A 15,924-nucleotide genomic window follows, 5' to 3' on the forward strand; every position below is an offset into this window, starting at 1 on the left:
GGCTTCGCGACAGCGGCATGTTCCTTCTTTACCATGGCAGCATGCAGGAGTTGAGAGTGCTTGAGCTTGCAGTCTTTCTCATGGCAGTCACTGGACCTGTGGCATTGACGGTAGCTATGGTTGCTGAAATCAAGGCAGTTGAAGCACAACCGCTTCTCCTTCACAACCTCCAGACGTCTTGTGGGTTCCATGGCCTTGAACTTAGGGCAGGCTGCAACTTTATGACTCTGGCTGCATATATGACAATTCATCTTCTTGGTCTCGGGCTTAGCATCGCTGGTGACGGACTTGATTTTAGCTGGACTGCTTCTGGCTGCTTTGGTCGCCTGATTATCTTTGCCGGTCGCTTGCACTGTTAAACTGACGCCTGTTTTCTTCTGTGGGAAGGTTCGCTTCTTCTCAACTCTATCCTTGGCCTGTATCTTGCCAAAGACTGGATCATTTTCTTCGCCAGACACCATTTCGAGAAAGGTGACAAAGGCTTTGAAGTCTGGATATGACTTTGTCCGTAGCTTCGACCGATGCGCTTCCTTTCTCCACCTCGACTGGATATAAAGGGGAAGTCTAGTTGAGATGTCTGCCATCCGGTCTTGAGAGTTGACCTCTGCCAATTTATTCATGGCCTTTAACGTTTCGTAACATCCCCGGACATCGTCAGTAAACTCCTGCAGCGCTTCACCAGAGTTGGTCTTTACTGGTGGGCCTTCAACTATCTTCTTCACCCAAGCCTTCGCAATGGTATATTCATCACCAAATCGCTCCTTCAGCAGCTCCCTAGCTCTGGCATATCCTGCTGATGGTGACATCAAAGCGCAAGGACGAATTACTCGGGCAGCTTTACCACAGCAGTATTCCATCAGGCAGTTGAGCTTGTCTCCATCTGTAACACAGGCTCTGTGCACCAGGCTATCAAAACTATTCATAAACGCCCAATACTGCATCGGCTCTCCGTCGAACTTCTGAAGACCGGTCTTGGGAAGACGCAAGGCATCGATTAGCTGTCGCTGTATATCGAGAGGAGCTGCTACTGGCACTTGGCTTGATGACGTATCAATGGCAGGGATTACATAACTCGGATGTGCTGAGACATTCCCTGAAGTAGTCGTAACATTTTGATGCGTGGCAACTTTAGCTGGCTGTGACATCACGACTGACACTGCTGGACGCGGCATGGCGGCTTGAACATCGGCAGGATGTGACATAATATCAGGCATCATCACAGGGCTGGGCTGGTACACCATCTCGGTCATTTGTTGGGACATTGTGCCTGGCACTGCTTGGCGCGGCATGGCGGCTTGGACATCATCGGCAGGATGTGACATCATCACTGGCATGGGCCGGTACACCATCTCGGCCACTTGTTGTGACATTGAGGCGGCTGAGCCAGTGCGGTAAGTCATGTCGGCCGGTACTGGCTGTGGCATCCTGGCGACGTCTGGGGAAGGCTGCGACATCGTGGTTGGAGCGGCAGCTCGAACCAAAGTCGCTGGATCGCATCTCTGGGCGGTAGGCTCAAAGGAAATCAGCCAATCTGGTTCATATGAAGCAGGTACTGTCTTCACGTCAGGAGCCGTTCGCCTATCTGGAGACGCTCGAGGGCGTTGTGGTGTACTGCTGTACTGTCGTTGATGGAACTCCGGAACCAAAGGGTTAAGCATAAATTGTCTCTCAGGAACCCTAACTTGATCTTGGATGACAGGCGAAAGGACTGGATCGGGGGGTCTGTCACGGTCCAGATGCTTGACTAAGGTCTGTTCCTCAGCGTCAGCTGCTCGGAGCTCTTCCTCTAAGGTCATGCGCTCACTTTCAAACTGGAGTTGTCTGGCCTTCTCCTTCAGCGCCAACTCGGACACTTTAGCTTGCCGCTCAGCTTCCTCGATTTCTTGTTGCAGTTTCATTTTCATCGACTGGTGTTGCTTGAGCAGACGGGATTTCTCCGTCAGCCCGGCCTTCTTGGCTGAAGTGATCGCTAGGTAACTAGACACCCTGCTTGTCTTTGATGAGCTGCTGCCTTGTTGGGAGACACTATCCGACGGACTCAGCTTGTCGTTTAGGTCTTCCTGCCTCATCCGTTGATCAAATTTAAAGCGGACGCTTTGGATAAGCCCGAGCATATTCTGGAAATGCTCCCGACATTCAACAGCTCGGGCCGGGTTTACAGCAGCGACCAATCTGACATAGTTGTCATGGATGTCTCTGAACTTTTCAAAGGCGTTTTCGAGATCACTCAGCGGCTGCTGTAGGAGTGAGGTGTGCAGCCCTTGCTCAAAGGCTTCGTTGAACTGCCTATGCCTCATTGTCACTTGTGCGGCATAACCCCCTCGGCTTCTTGCCATTTGCACGAGTTGTTCTGCTGCCAACTCATCGGGATCGAGCATCTTTGAAGCGACGGTGTGCCTCACGGGCCTCCGTAGTCGATCAGCTGTTGACCCAGTTTCTGCTTCATGTACACTGTGCTCGCTCTGTACACTCTTACGAGATTCTGGCCTGGATGGCGGCAGTTCTTTGCTGGCAATTTCTCGCAGATACTGCCCTTCCATTATGGATTATTCTTGGTGAGGACCAAAGTTAAATCGTGTTGCGGTGCCAATCTCAAAATTGACGCCTGGGTCAACTCCCTGATGCTGCTACTGAGAATAATCTTTGCAAGAAAGTAAGATAACTTTTACGTCTTTAAACTTGTATATTCAAACTGTAAACGGCACGGACATACACCAATCTTTGTCGGCAGAGGATCTATCTCGCCAGAAATCTCCTGAACCAGGGTTTCAATGGGGACAATAGGCTTGAGGACTTGGACTTGGCTTGGTCAGTTGGAATATACTCGGGCTCTGAACTTCGGGCAGAAGTTTCACCGGTTACTGTTAGTACGACGCTTGCTAGCGCTAGCTGGCTTGCTTGCTATTTAACTTTGTTGCTTCCTTCAGCAATCAGGAAAGCTCCCTTGGTTGGTTCTGCCAAATGCTCAGAGGACCCACGTTATATACCCCCAGACCAACGCCAAGAATGCATAAACAATAATTGAATTGACGTCATACAACATTCCTCGCATACCAAACTCTCGGATGACGTAGGTGATGACCTAGTTGCCGGGGAAAACCCACGCAATATGCTAATTAGGTTGAGTTGCTATCGAAACTGACCAGCGCGGTTACCAACTGGGGTGGTAACAAACTAAAGTGAATATTTCTTAACTTTGCCGCTAATCGGCACCAACAATCAAGATATGGGTTGCATAATCTTTTCTATCTTTCCCTTTTCAAACGTGATATAAACCATTTTATAAATCATAATCAGACTATGAGTTGACACCAGTCCTTGACTGCCACACCACGCCACCCCTCTACCCTTTGATGAAATATCTCTTACATCTCCCCCTTCCAGTTGGGCAATCATCCCGATGATGTATCCATTCTGCTACGTGTTCTCCGTGCCCAGTTCAGCATTCGTGGCGTTGTCGAGCATCAATATCTTCATTGGCATGACGTCAACGATCGCCACTTTCATTATTGAGCTACTCGAATATGATGATGCGGTAAGTAGAAAAACTTTGTCTGCGTCTCTGCTTATGAGCTTTTTTATATTGCCACAACAGTTGGGGGACCATTTACGGTTATTGAAGTGACACCTCCAGCTGCTGCCTGGAAGCGACTTGCCCCATGTGTCCGCCTCGAGTATCGAAACCGTGTTATTCATATTTGACATTTTGATGAGTGACATGTTACACTACGCCATGATAAGTTAACTGGGTGTTTCCATCCAGCATGGAGTTACTCACTCGCAGTAAGTTTCACCCCTATAGATGGTATCGACTTGTATAATCAGGCTCGTAATTTTACCTTGTACCCAGATAATACTATCAACCTGAAAAATCTTTTTATTTCAGGAGTTGGCTGACATCAACAATGTCTTGAAGCAGGTGTTCCTCATATTGCCCCAGTACTGTCTCGGTAGAGGACTCATTGACCTCTCCAAGAATCAGTTATTTGCTGACACGCTCGCAAGCTTTGGTAAGTTCAGGATAATAATAATGACTTCTTCTGTGGTCGGAATATTTGAGATGCCCTCCAGACAGTCAGTCTGTGTTCGGTAACAAGATAGCCTGTCCTAGAGGGTTCCACCACAGAGCACCAGAGCTTTGTGGCAGGGGGTGGAATCCTTCGCCAGTCAGTATTCCTCTCTGTTCTTCATAAAGGAGCAGGTCTGAAGCACATTAGCTGGAGCCTGGTCTCAGAATCAGTATTTGCCGACACACTCCCTAGCTTTAGTGAGTTCAGGGTAATAATGATTGGTGTAAACTGTTAAATTTTTGCAGGCATTTTGTTTTTGTGGATTATGCAGGTTTACAGAACCGTTCCTTCTCTTGTTGTTGCAGGTGAGAACACATTCAAGGATCCGTTCTCTTGGGACATCTGTGGTAGGAATCTGCTTGCCATGTTCTGTGAGGGCATCTTCTTCTTTGCATTGGCTCTGCTCATTGAGTACAACTTCTTCTGTAAACCAAGGTAAGAACGTGGGTGATCTTGTAGTTGTGTTGTGGCCATGAAGAGGCATACTGACGATTGTCATGGCATTCAGTTTAAGAAACTACACCAACCAAGATTTGTCAAGTTCACTCATACCTGGTTCTGTTACACTGTCAGTGTTTTCTTTAACCAGTGCATTGATGAATAACATTGAGATCAGACAGGCAGCTTGTGTCCTTTAAAATCTAATACTGTCATTGAGGCTTGAGAGTCTGAAAAAGAGTTTTTTGATACCTTCAGAAAAATTCAAGCTCGGCAGCAACCAACTGCTGATCAAGATGATGATGTGCTGCATGAGAAGGAGAGGGTTCTGTCGGGAGCCGCAAAGGGGGACACTCTCTTGCTTGAGAATCTCACCAAGGTAAGAGGGCATCGGAGAACGTATACCAATACAAATTACCTGAGCAGTGTCCTTATCACACTGGTCAGGATTAGTTGAAATGTCAAATTTGGGACCAACATCAGTGTCCCTTATAGTATAGAGAGGGTGGCCTGCTAACAGGCTAAAAGGAAGTGTCCGCTATGGGAAGTTTCACTTAAAATAGTCATGGTTCTTGCTTCAGGTTTACAAGACGCAGAACGGTTACTACACAGCCGTTGATCATCTCACCATTGGTGTGCCAAAAGGCCAGTGTTTTGGACTCCTAGGTGTCAATGGTGCCGGCAAGACAACCACCTTCAAGATGCTGACTGGAGATGTACCTGTAACCGAGGGAAGTGCTTCAGTGGCTGGATACAGGTATGTGTTTTCTTATTCAATATTTTTCGTCGAAACCATTAGCACAGTATCTGGGATATTTTTGCAAAGTCGAGGCCTTTTAGGGATGGTTGGTGACTTGTCATTGAGCAGTCATTCGGGAGTAAGTGCAGAGAAACTTAATGAAAGATTTCATTCAAATTACCAACAAATGGTTCGATATTTCAGTATCCTGCAAGACCTGACCGCAGTTCACAAGAACCTCGGCTATTGCCCACAGTTTGACGCCTTGGACAACCTTCTCACCGGGAGAGAACACTTGCAGTTCTACGCAAGACTACGGGGCGTCCCGGAAGATGAGATCGAGAAGGTTACTGAATGGGGCATAAAGAAGTTGGGCCTGGTGCCATATGCTGATAAGGTGGCTGGCGACTACTCTGGAGGCAACAAGAGGAAGCTGTCAACAGCCATTGCTCTCATTGGAAACCCACCGATTATTTTCCTTGTAAGTTGACTGTCAATTGTAAAGTTTGCACCGTTTTCTGAAATCTCGAGCACATTGGTTGAGTTGATGCAACAGTGTTGCTCTTGGGATCAAATCTCTGGGGATCAAATCTTCCAGCCTTCTGCCTCCCTTTATTTTGTATCACCTCAAACTTTTTAAGCACTAATAGGGAGTCTCCCATGGGTATAGAAGTGTTATAGGTCTTTAGGTCAAGATGCTGATCTGTTGCCGGTTGTCAAGAGCAATATTTAGGAGAAGTGTCACACTGTTCTCATTACTTTCCTGTTGTTCTAGGATGAGCCCACCACTGGTATGGACCCGAAGGCAAGGCGATTCTTATGGAACTGTATCACAAGTATCATCAAGGATGGACGATCTGTCATTCTTACCTCTCACAGGTAGGCCGAAATCTGAAAATGAATCTTGCCGTTTCGTCATGTTTAATTCTGTTTATATCATGATGTTTTATTCTCAATGTTTCAGCATGGAGGAGTGTGAAGCCCTGTGTAACAGAATCACCATCATGGTGAACGGACAACTCAAATGTATCGGAAATACACAGCATCTCAAGAACAAGTAGGTTCACATAAACACTTTGGATATTACAAGATTACTGATTGAATACTACATGTAGTTACTGACAATCAAACACATACAAGCAGTTGGAAGCCACTCTCCATTGGGTGCTCTGCAAATGAGGTAGTTGATGATGTACTCACCTACTCTCATTGGCATGGAGGCCAATGTCAGCAGGGGTGAAATAACACCATCAATAATTAGAGTTCCGGACACGTGCAGGAGGATGATAGTCCACTAGCATCAACGTTGCATTTGTGTTCCATTTCATTCCAGATACGGTGATGGCTACACGATCCTCATCCGCCTGCGAGGTCACAACCCGGACATGAACCATCTCACCAACTACATCAAGGGCACGTTCCCTACAGCAGTCCAGAAGGAGAAGCACCATAATATGGTGCAGTATCAGTTGCCGTCTGGTGATATCTCACTGGGTAAAGTGTTTGAGAAGATTGAGAATATGAGAGGCGAACTGAAAATCGAGGATTATTCTGTGAGCCAGACAACATTAGACCAGGTCAGCACAGCTCAAGTTTGTGTCATTCTATGAAAAGGGGTTGATTTTCTAAGAGTCTGGTAAAAAGAAAGATCACGTTAGACACAGTTAAACCCTCTCTATTAAGGAACCCATTGGGACTGATAATTGCTATCCTTAGTAGGGAGGTTTCCTTATTACAGAGGTCAAATTCAATGGAAATGCCAGACTCCTGATCAGAATCAGTGCCCGGAAGTGTCTGCTAAGTGAGGTAACACCTTCATCCTTCTTGCTCTACAGTCACTCTGGTAAGCAACCCACTATGGTTCAGAACCAAGTGGTTGATTTAGTCTTGGACCTCTTTGTTGGGCAATTACTTGCACTGGCAAGGCCCAAGGTATCTGGAATTTACATCTCATTGAAAAGAAGTGTCAGTTGAAGTAAAGTGGCTTGCCAAAGATTCAATGTGATGAGATCAGCCACCTTTCTTTTCAGGTGTTCATCAACTTTGCCCGTCTCCAGACCGATATCTTGGATGATGCAGATCTGGCTGAGTTGGCTGAGTTGGCAGTTTCAATTGCTTATGGGCGACCCAATGGTAAGCGCAGTCTAGAGTTATGTGAGTTCATCTTATTATACATTGGACTGCTTCAATCCGTTTCTACTCAGGTTTGCGTGAGTCATTTATCATACAGTGCTGTATATAAATGTGTGCATGATCCTGGCAAACAGAGGTTGGTATTTGCCACTTCAATCAAGCAGGAACGAGGTGTCTGCTCAGGTATTGACCAATCAGAAGACCCCTAGCATGCTGGTTTTGCTCAGAAATCATGAGCCATGGGGCTTACAGGGCTTCTGATAGGTCCATACCTGAGTGGAAGTTCTTGCTTGAAGATAGTGGCAACTAGACACACCACTGCTAGTTACTTGCTTTTGGCATAGTACACATGGAGTAAAATTAGATGTCAAGCTTTTTCTTTCACTTTTACTAATTCCCCTTAAAAATTATCCAATAATTCTTTTGCCCTTTATTTCAATTTGACCCTCTTTATACTTGCATGGTATTATGAATGATGAATGACTGCTTTGAACAAATTTGTGTTTGTCAAAGTTTTTCCAGGAACATTTGACATATTTTTTCTTTTCTTTTAAGACTTGGGGGTGATCGAAATCTAAAACGGAATAGAGAAAACCCTGATCTTGTTTGAATTTTTATTCAGCTGTGATTTCAAGGGTGAATACCTACCAAGGCAGCGGTCCATACCCACTCGGGTTCACTAGTACATGGAGTAGAAACATACAGTAACAATTTAAACTAAAAGTGGTATTTTGGTTTATGTCATTTAGCAAAACAGAAATTGAAAAACGGGATGCGGAGAACCAGCAGTCGTGTTGGGGTTTCTCCGAGCCCCCCACCCACGCCACCTGGCGAGGAGAAGGTTTTCATTGAGGACCCGTTCTCCTCAAGTTGTAAGTCAACAGAGAATTGTTTCTTTCCCGTAACCTATAAAATACCTCTCTTAGCACTGAGGCTGATTTTTGTGGACTAATTTAACAGTGATTGCACTTATTTCTACATGTATTAACAAATAATTTGCTTTGATTTTAATCTGAGCTTGCGGACCTAGCTTGGGCTAACCCTGCACATAAAGAATCTTAATTAGCATTGAGTTATGTCACTGAGGCCTTTGTGAGTTCCACAGTGTTCATGTCATTCAAGTAGTAGGCTGTACAGTCAATCACATTTGCTCAGAAGGGTTCACCGGTGCTGCAAATACATGAACTGCAACTTGGTGTGTTAAACAATTCAGCCTCTGTTTCACACCAAATTTAGCAAATGGAAAACTTTGTAGTCCCTGTGTAATGTGGTACATGAACATGACATATATTTATTGGTGATGGCCAGTAATGCTTTGATGAATGAAAAGTATCATGTCAAAGCCAATTTCAAGAAATATAGTTAGCATTTTAATATCACATTGACAAAGATAAAAATCAGCCTCCATTGGTCTAGTTTTTTTTACACCATTGCACCTCGACCCTTCTAGTTTTCTCTCAGTTTCATGCAAGGATTACATTTACTCTCCTTCCAAGACTACCAGCAAATGATCACAAAGTTTCCCAGTTAGTCGTGTGTACAGCACTCACTTGTGACATGGAATACCAAAACAAGAACCCCCAATTTCAGTGTGCTCAATTTCCATTGAAATAGGGTCTTTGTTTTGCTCTTGTGTGTATAGTGACTGTCGTTCTTGACTGCATTTTCACTACAGTGTTGTAGGCCCCTACTAGTGCAGACAGTGTTCGCCATCTTCACAGTGTGGTGGAAACCAATGCCGTAATACTACATGTAATCTTGGGAGAAGAAACGTCCTCCCGTTTTGAATCTCTGTTCTATAGAAATCATGCACAGGACCCTTAGTAAACCTTCTTGGGATTGGGACCACCATACTGTAAATAAAGTGCAGAACACTGCCATAGTTTGATGATGGGTGACTCATTTTGCTTCTTCCCCTTCCTCTAATAATCAATCAATGCTAACTCTGGTGAGTATCGAGATCATTTGTGTGGAGGATGTTTATTGTTGGTTTTACACGGCTGTCTAAAAACCTGACTATCAAATTCCCCTGGGCCCTGATCTTGGCTTTTGATAATGCTTGAGTCTGCTTGCCAACCTCAAAAGATGTTATTTTGGTGTGATTTATCTGTGCATGGTGTGCAGCTTAATGACAGAGGGCCCGAGGTTATGAGCAGACTGTGTTGATTTCTGTGCATCAGATCAGCCCACCTAAAGTCTCTCGGGTGACATCTGCTGTCTTTTTGTAGTGAAAGGTTTTGAGACAGACCGGTGAATGTAACATGTTTATTAGTGTGAATTTCATCTCTTATATATGTGCATGTTCTTTAACAATGATGGAGATATCCTGAAATGTTAATGACTATCAGAGTAACATTGATTTTTTAGTACCAAAACAAGATTTGTTCAAAATGCATTATTTCTCATCAAGTTGAAAAACTGTTTTTTAACTGTTATTTATTTTCACTGCTTTTACAGAAGGGTCTAAAATTTAACAGTTGATTACAAACTATGATTGATTTTGATTAAGGGGGGGGGTCATGACTTAGTTATTTGATTGTTTTGCATGTGATTGTATTAATCGTAACGATTTTTGTTCCTCTAAAATTGAACCTCAAGAGAACAGGCAAGGCCCAACTTGGCTGGCTGCCACAAGTGAATTATGTACTTCTCATGGTAAATGTTGGCATTTATGTTGAAGAATCTAAGTGTTCGGAGGACTTTGTTTTTAAATCTTCTGACACATATCTCTTAGCGAGGCTCTTAGTGAAAGCGTTTTAGCTGTGTAATTTCTATGCAACAACTGAATGTATTATTTTTATTATTGCTAAACGAACTGTGATGTATGTGTGTACTGTTTCTCCTGCAAAGGAGGTTTTAATAAATAAATAAATAAAAATAAGGATCAAATCGTGTGCAAAAAAGTGCTTTATGATCATGATTATGGTTTTTTGAGATGGATCAGAGAATTATGATAGAAAATGTCATTTGTGCTGTCATTGATTTCCTTAATCTTGCAGGGGGATCGCAGACTCATCTGATGCCGGAGGGATACAACAACCCCATGTACGCAAATATGTCTTCGTCAACACCAAGCATTCCGGGTGGAACGGGTAAGCGATCTGCCCCTTGAAGTTTTATATCTTCAGAGTCAAAGTTTCCCAATAATTCTTTTGCTACCGAGTCACTGTCTCTGACCTCGGGCAATCGATAAGCCACTCCTCATTGGCCAATTGCACTCTCAATGTCATCTGCTTGATATACTATGTAACATATGCATATCTTCTTTTCAAACAGATGAATAGTACATAACTATACAAAAGACTGCTTCATAGTGAGATATTAACCCCCTGAGCCCTGAAACATAGCCAAGGTTGCTTTGTATGACTTGTAGGGCATCCGTGTTGCAAATTGAAGGATTGTGGGACATTTTTGAGCAACACTTGAAATTGTGAAAAGGTTGCACTGCTAAAGTTGAGCGATTTAATGGTACTCAATAGAAAAGTGCAGTTGATCCCACACTTTAAATACACCATTCCTACAAAGCTACCTTCTCCTGAGAAAATCTTGTAACCCTTCTATTTTAGTAATAGTAATGTTGACTCTCCCTACAGGCCCTGATGCTGAAATACTAACCCTATTAGATGAACAACCTAAACGCCCTCTATGTATGTATCGTGTCTAAGTCGTTCCTTGGTATCACGGTTTGTCACCTGGCTATCCCAAGGTTTGCAGTTTCCAAATTTATTTTTGTGTGGTGTGTGGGATTTTTGTCTTCTTTCTGTTACTGGTGCGTGGTTTTAGATGCTAGGATGTACTTTTAGTATATCAAGGGCATCTCATATTGCTGGGCTTTTCCATACCAAAGCCTTTTCCATAGCAAGTGTCACTCAAGAATATACAAAGTTATCATGATGATTGTACCAGAGTAGTTAACTTTAGCCTCATGAGACTGCCGTTGGCTCGGACACTTGCCACTAAAAGTTGGCGATTTACAGTCACTCCCCAGATTCCTCTATTCCCTCTGACCTCCTCTACTTTGCCATGTCCTTTGCTTGAGGTGCTTTATTTCAAATTGGCTTTTACCAGGACCTGGTAATTTCATGAAACTCAGTTATACCGAAATCAGCCAAAAAAAAACACCAGTGAAAATTTAGCAGTTTGCACTAAAGTATCACTTCACTTCTCATCCTTTCTGTATTCTGCATGGAATAAAGTTTTCAAGATGGATGCGTCGTGCTTATGACATATTTTGAATCTGGTATGGAAAGTTGAATTTGAAAGAAACCATATTTATTTGAAAGAAACGTTACCTACCTTTAAATAGAAAGAAACCTAATTCATTTGAAAGGAACATACTTTATTTGTGGCTTTTCCCTTCATTTCAAAAACCTCCCCATATCAGTTATTTGTGAAAGAGGATTTCACAAGATCGTAACTTGTAACTTTTCTGATCTCATTCTTGCTGTTTGTAGGTGCGTGGCAGGCCAATCTTCAGCTTAGAGATGATGCTGAGAGCGAGACAGGTAGTACCCTGAATCTCATCCGCCAGAACAGTGAGAGGAGTCTGGTAAATGTCAAGAAAAAACCTGCAGACGTGGACTCATTTGCTTAAGCTGAGAGACAAACAGAAGATCAATTTCTGCCTCAAATTTAAATGTGGCATTGGTGATCTTTGTGATATGAACAGAGTCCATAGATGATATTCAAGTTTTTACAATGGTGCACTTCTCAGCTTACCCCACACAAGCCGTTGTCTCCAAATGTTTTCCCCAAGCAGAGACTGACATGAATCATTGCAAATTAATCCATTGAAGGTTGTCAGCTTTAGAGATTATTGGTAGGTAATGCTTGGGTAATGTGAAATTGATTCAGAAGCAAGGGTGAGTGTGAGGAACGTCCACATGTGCACTGATCGTGCCTGAATTTGTCACTTTGGATTTTGTCTGATGTTGTGATAGAATGACACATTCCATTCAAACGGATCTCATGTTTACTCAGTGTTAATCTGTGAACTCTCAAAAATAATAAATTTTGCGTAAAAAGATTGCTTTGTATGTTTTGTACAGATGAAAATTTTAAAGATCATGTTTTCACCTTCATATTATGTTATCGATTTGAGTGTCTCTTTGTGTGGTCACAAATGCAATGAGTTTGGTTAGTTATATCGATATATATATATGTATTTGTAATACTCACTTCTATGAACAATGACACAGCGAGGTTTACGCAATATTCTATTCCAGAAAACGCTTAGCGCAATATTTGTCATCGAAGAGCTGGTGAAATGTTGTTTTATACACGATGATAGGCTCGAGCTCAGTCGCACATGCAAATACACTTTCTTGCTGAGTTTAATTTACACTTTTGAAGTATGTTTTTGAATTCAATAAAAGGTACGTCTTGCAGTAATAAAATGAGGGAAAAGCATTGTTTGTGCTTATTGAAGTACATGTACACAGGGCAGTAGCTATGACACAGAGAGGTTTACGCAATATTCTATTCAAGAAAACGCTTACCGCAATATTTGTCATGGAAGAGCTGGTGAAATGTTTTACGATGATAGGCTTGAGCTCAGTCACACATGCAAATACACTTTCTTGCTGAGTTTAATTTACACTTTTGAAGTATGTTTTTGAAATCGATAAAAGGTACGTCTTGCAGTATTAAAATGAGGGAAAAGCATTGTTTGTGCTTATTGAAGTACATGTACACAGGGCAGTAGCTATGACACAGAGAGGTTTACGCAATATTCTATTCAAGAAAACGCTTAGCGCAATATTTGTCATGGAAGAGCTGGTGAAATGTTTTACGATGATAGGCTTGAGCTCAGTCACACATGCAAATACACTTTCTTGCTGAGTTTGATTTGAACTTTTGAAGTATGTTTTTGAAATCGATAAAAGGTACATCTTGCAGTATTAAAATGAGGAAAAAGCATTGTTTGTGCCTATCGACGTACATGTACACAGGGCAGTAGCTAGAAATGGCAGATTCCCCCCCCAGAAGTGTTAGAAAAATGACAATGATTTAGTGGCCGAAAAATTTCAAAAAGTGTCAGTATGCACTCCCAAGACCAAGAAGCTAGCTGCTGGCCTGGTACACTTTGTAGTATTAAAAATTGGAAAACTTTGTGCCTCAGTTCACTTTGTGATAATTGAAACTGTTCATAGGCTTTTTTGAGTGGAAATTGATATGATAGGGTTCGGAATTCGGTGACGAGAATCCATTCATCTTTCTTTGTCTTTTGTGGTTCTTGATCGTTTCTCCAGACAATTGGTAGCACCCCTAATGGAATACAATGTAGGCTGTTATGCCATGTCTGTCTTTCAGCTGCCAGATTGGTCTAACTTGATTTAGTTTTGTTAAATTGCGGCACAATCATCCCATATAATAATGATAAGTGAGGCATTGGCGCTCATTCATAAATTTGAGAACATTTTGAAAGCCTATGAACGCACCATTTTGTGATAAAACCTTTAAAATAACTGATGTATACTTGTAAATATATGCAATGAATAAATATTTTGTTTGAAGCAATCTATCTTTTAGCTCAGTTTATATTTACAAGTAAATGTTGATCTCCATGATATACCTCAGGATCAAGCTCCTTCAGGTACCGAAGGCTGCTCGAGAAGTCGATGAAAAAGAATAATCTACTGCCTTTTGAGACGCTCTGAATGGGGAGGTTTTCCCCAAGTGCCATTTACCTTTTGAGACGCCCTGAATGAATAGGGAGCTCATCAAGTACCTCTTGTTCTTGTTGGGGGACAACATGCTGTCTTTTGAGACACCCTGAATACGGCCTGTCCATCTTTGTAAACAATCTACAGTCTTTTGGGACACCCTGAATGGCCATCCCTTCATCCAGTTCCTCTTGTCCTTGTGGAGAACAATCTATACTGAGACACCCTGACTACATCCTTGTCTTTGTTAGAAGACAACCTGCCTTCTTTTGGGACACCCTGAGTAGAGAGCTCCTCATCAACTCAAGTACCACTTGTCCTTGTGGAGAACAAGCTATACTGAGACGACCTGAATACATCCTTGTCTTTGTCCTTCTTTTGGGACACCCTGAATAAAGAGCTCCTCATCAACTCAAGTACAACTTGTCCTTGTGGGGAAGACGCAGCACCAAGGAGAACGAGGTCCATATTAATCGCATAACACAGTAGGTTGTTCTTGTACAAGGGCGAGATGTACTGGATGAACGGCTAGCCTTCCACTAGGGTGAATGTCTCAAAAGACAGTAGGTTGTACTCCCACCAACAAAGACAAGATGTATACTTATAGCTGGCTATACAGAGTGTCAAAACAACATGCTGTTCTCTTACGAGGACGAAATGAACTTGATGAAAAGCTGCTTATTCAGGCTGTCTCAAGGACAGTAGGTTGTTCTCCTACAAGGACGACATGAACATGATGAAGAGCATTTTTTTCGGAGTGTCTCAAATGACCATTGGCTGTTCTCCAACAAAGACAAGATGTACTTAATGAAGAGCTCCCAACTCATGTTGTCTCTAGGGACAGTAGGTTGCTCTCTTTCAAGAGCAAGGTGTTATGAATGAAGAGTTAGTTATTCACTCAGGGTGTCTCAACAGACGGCAGATTGTTCTCCATCAAGGACAGGGTAATCTTGATGAAGATCTCCCTATTCAGGGTGTTTCCAGGGACGGTAGGTTTGTTCTCTTACAAGGACAAGACACCAACGATGACAAGATGTACATGGTGAATAGCTAGCTATACAGAGTGTAAAAAAAACACGCTGTTCTCTTATGAGGACGAAATGAACTTGATGAAGAGCTGCTTATTCAGGCTGTCTCAAAGGACAGTAAGTTGTTCTCCAAAAAGGACAAAGATGCACTGAATGAAGAGCTCCCTTTTCATGTTGTCTCAATGCAAAGGACAGGAAGTTGTTCTCTAATAAGGGAAATGCTGAAGATTTAGCTATTCAGGGTTTCTCAACAGACAGTATGTTGTCTATCAACAAGGACAGGAAGGACTGGATGAAGGGCTCCCTACAGTTAGGTTGGCTCAAATGACAGTATGTTGTTCCTACAAGAAGATGATGCACATTGTATTTGTTGAGGCTTTGGCTATTCTGGGTGTCTAAGAAGACAGTAATTGATCTCCAACCATGGAACTTGATGAATAGCCAGCGATTAAGTTGTCTCAAAGTACAGTAGATTGTTCTCCAACAAGGAGAAGATGTCCTACTCCCTATTCAGGGTGTCTCAAAAGACAGCAGATGGTTCTCAAACAAGAACGAGATTGACTTGGGGAAGACCTCCTTATTCAAGGCGTCTCAAAGGACAGTAGGTTGTTCTCCAACAAGGAGAAGATGTCCTACTCCCTATTCAGGGTGTCTCAAAAGACAGCAGATGGTTCTCCAACAAAAACGAGATTGTCTTGGGGAAGACCTCCTTATTCAAGGCGTCTCAAAAGACAGTAGGTTGTTCTCCAACAAGGAGAAGATGTCCTACTCCATATTCAGGGTGTCTCAAAAGACATTAGGCTGTTCTCCACCAACGACAAGATCTACTTGGGAAGAGCTCCCTATTCAGG

General features: G+C 42.8%; 1 protein-coding gene across 9 annotated transcripts in view; it reads left to right on the forward strand.

Moving 5' to 3' along the window:
* LOC135486970 (phospholipid-transporting ATPase ABCA1-like) overlaps positions 1-13,899 on the forward strand; it is a 41,190-nt gene extending 27,291 nt beyond the window's left edge. For 3 of the 9 annotated variants that reach the window (XM_064770187.1, XM_064770186.1, XM_064770188.1), the window contains exons 36-49: positions 3,385-3,535; positions 3,887-4,010; positions 4,376-4,505; positions 4,767-4,887; positions 5,090-5,265; positions 5,452-5,728; positions 6,023-6,126; positions 6,212-6,304; positions 6,581-6,824; positions 7,278-7,380; positions 8,130-8,252; positions 10,380-10,472; positions 10,974-11,027; positions 11,835-13,899. In XM_064770187.1, the coding sequence (XP_064626257.1) occupies positions 3,385-3,535; positions 3,887-4,010; positions 4,376-4,505; positions 4,767-4,887; positions 5,090-5,265; positions 5,452-5,728; positions 6,023-6,126; positions 6,212-6,304; positions 6,581-6,824; positions 7,278-7,380; positions 8,130-8,252; positions 10,380-10,472; positions 10,974-11,027; positions 11,835-11,974 (1,933 nt within the window). In that variant the 3' untranslated portion in view covers positions 11,975-13,899. Of the gene's footprint in view, positions 1-3,384; positions 3,536-3,886; positions 4,011-4,375; positions 4,506-4,766; positions 4,888-5,089; positions 5,266-5,451; positions 5,729-6,022; positions 6,127-6,211; positions 6,305-6,580; positions 6,825-7,277; positions 7,402-8,129; positions 8,253-10,379; positions 10,473-10,973; positions 11,087-11,834 lie in introns of all 9 variants that reach the window. The other 6 variants (XM_064770192.1, XM_064770190.1, XM_064770189.1 and 3 more) reach the window with 6 other exon arrangements.
* The last annotated feature ends 2,025 nt before the right edge of the window (positions 13,900-15,924 follow it).

This window comes from Lineus longissimus, chromosome 4 (assembly GCF_910592395.1).
Source record: "Lineus longissimus chromosome 4, tnLinLong1.2, whole genome shotgun sequence".
Classification (NCBI taxonomy): domain Eukaryota; kingdom Metazoa; phylum Nemertea; class Pilidiophora; order Heteronemertea; family Lineidae; genus Lineus; species Lineus longissimus.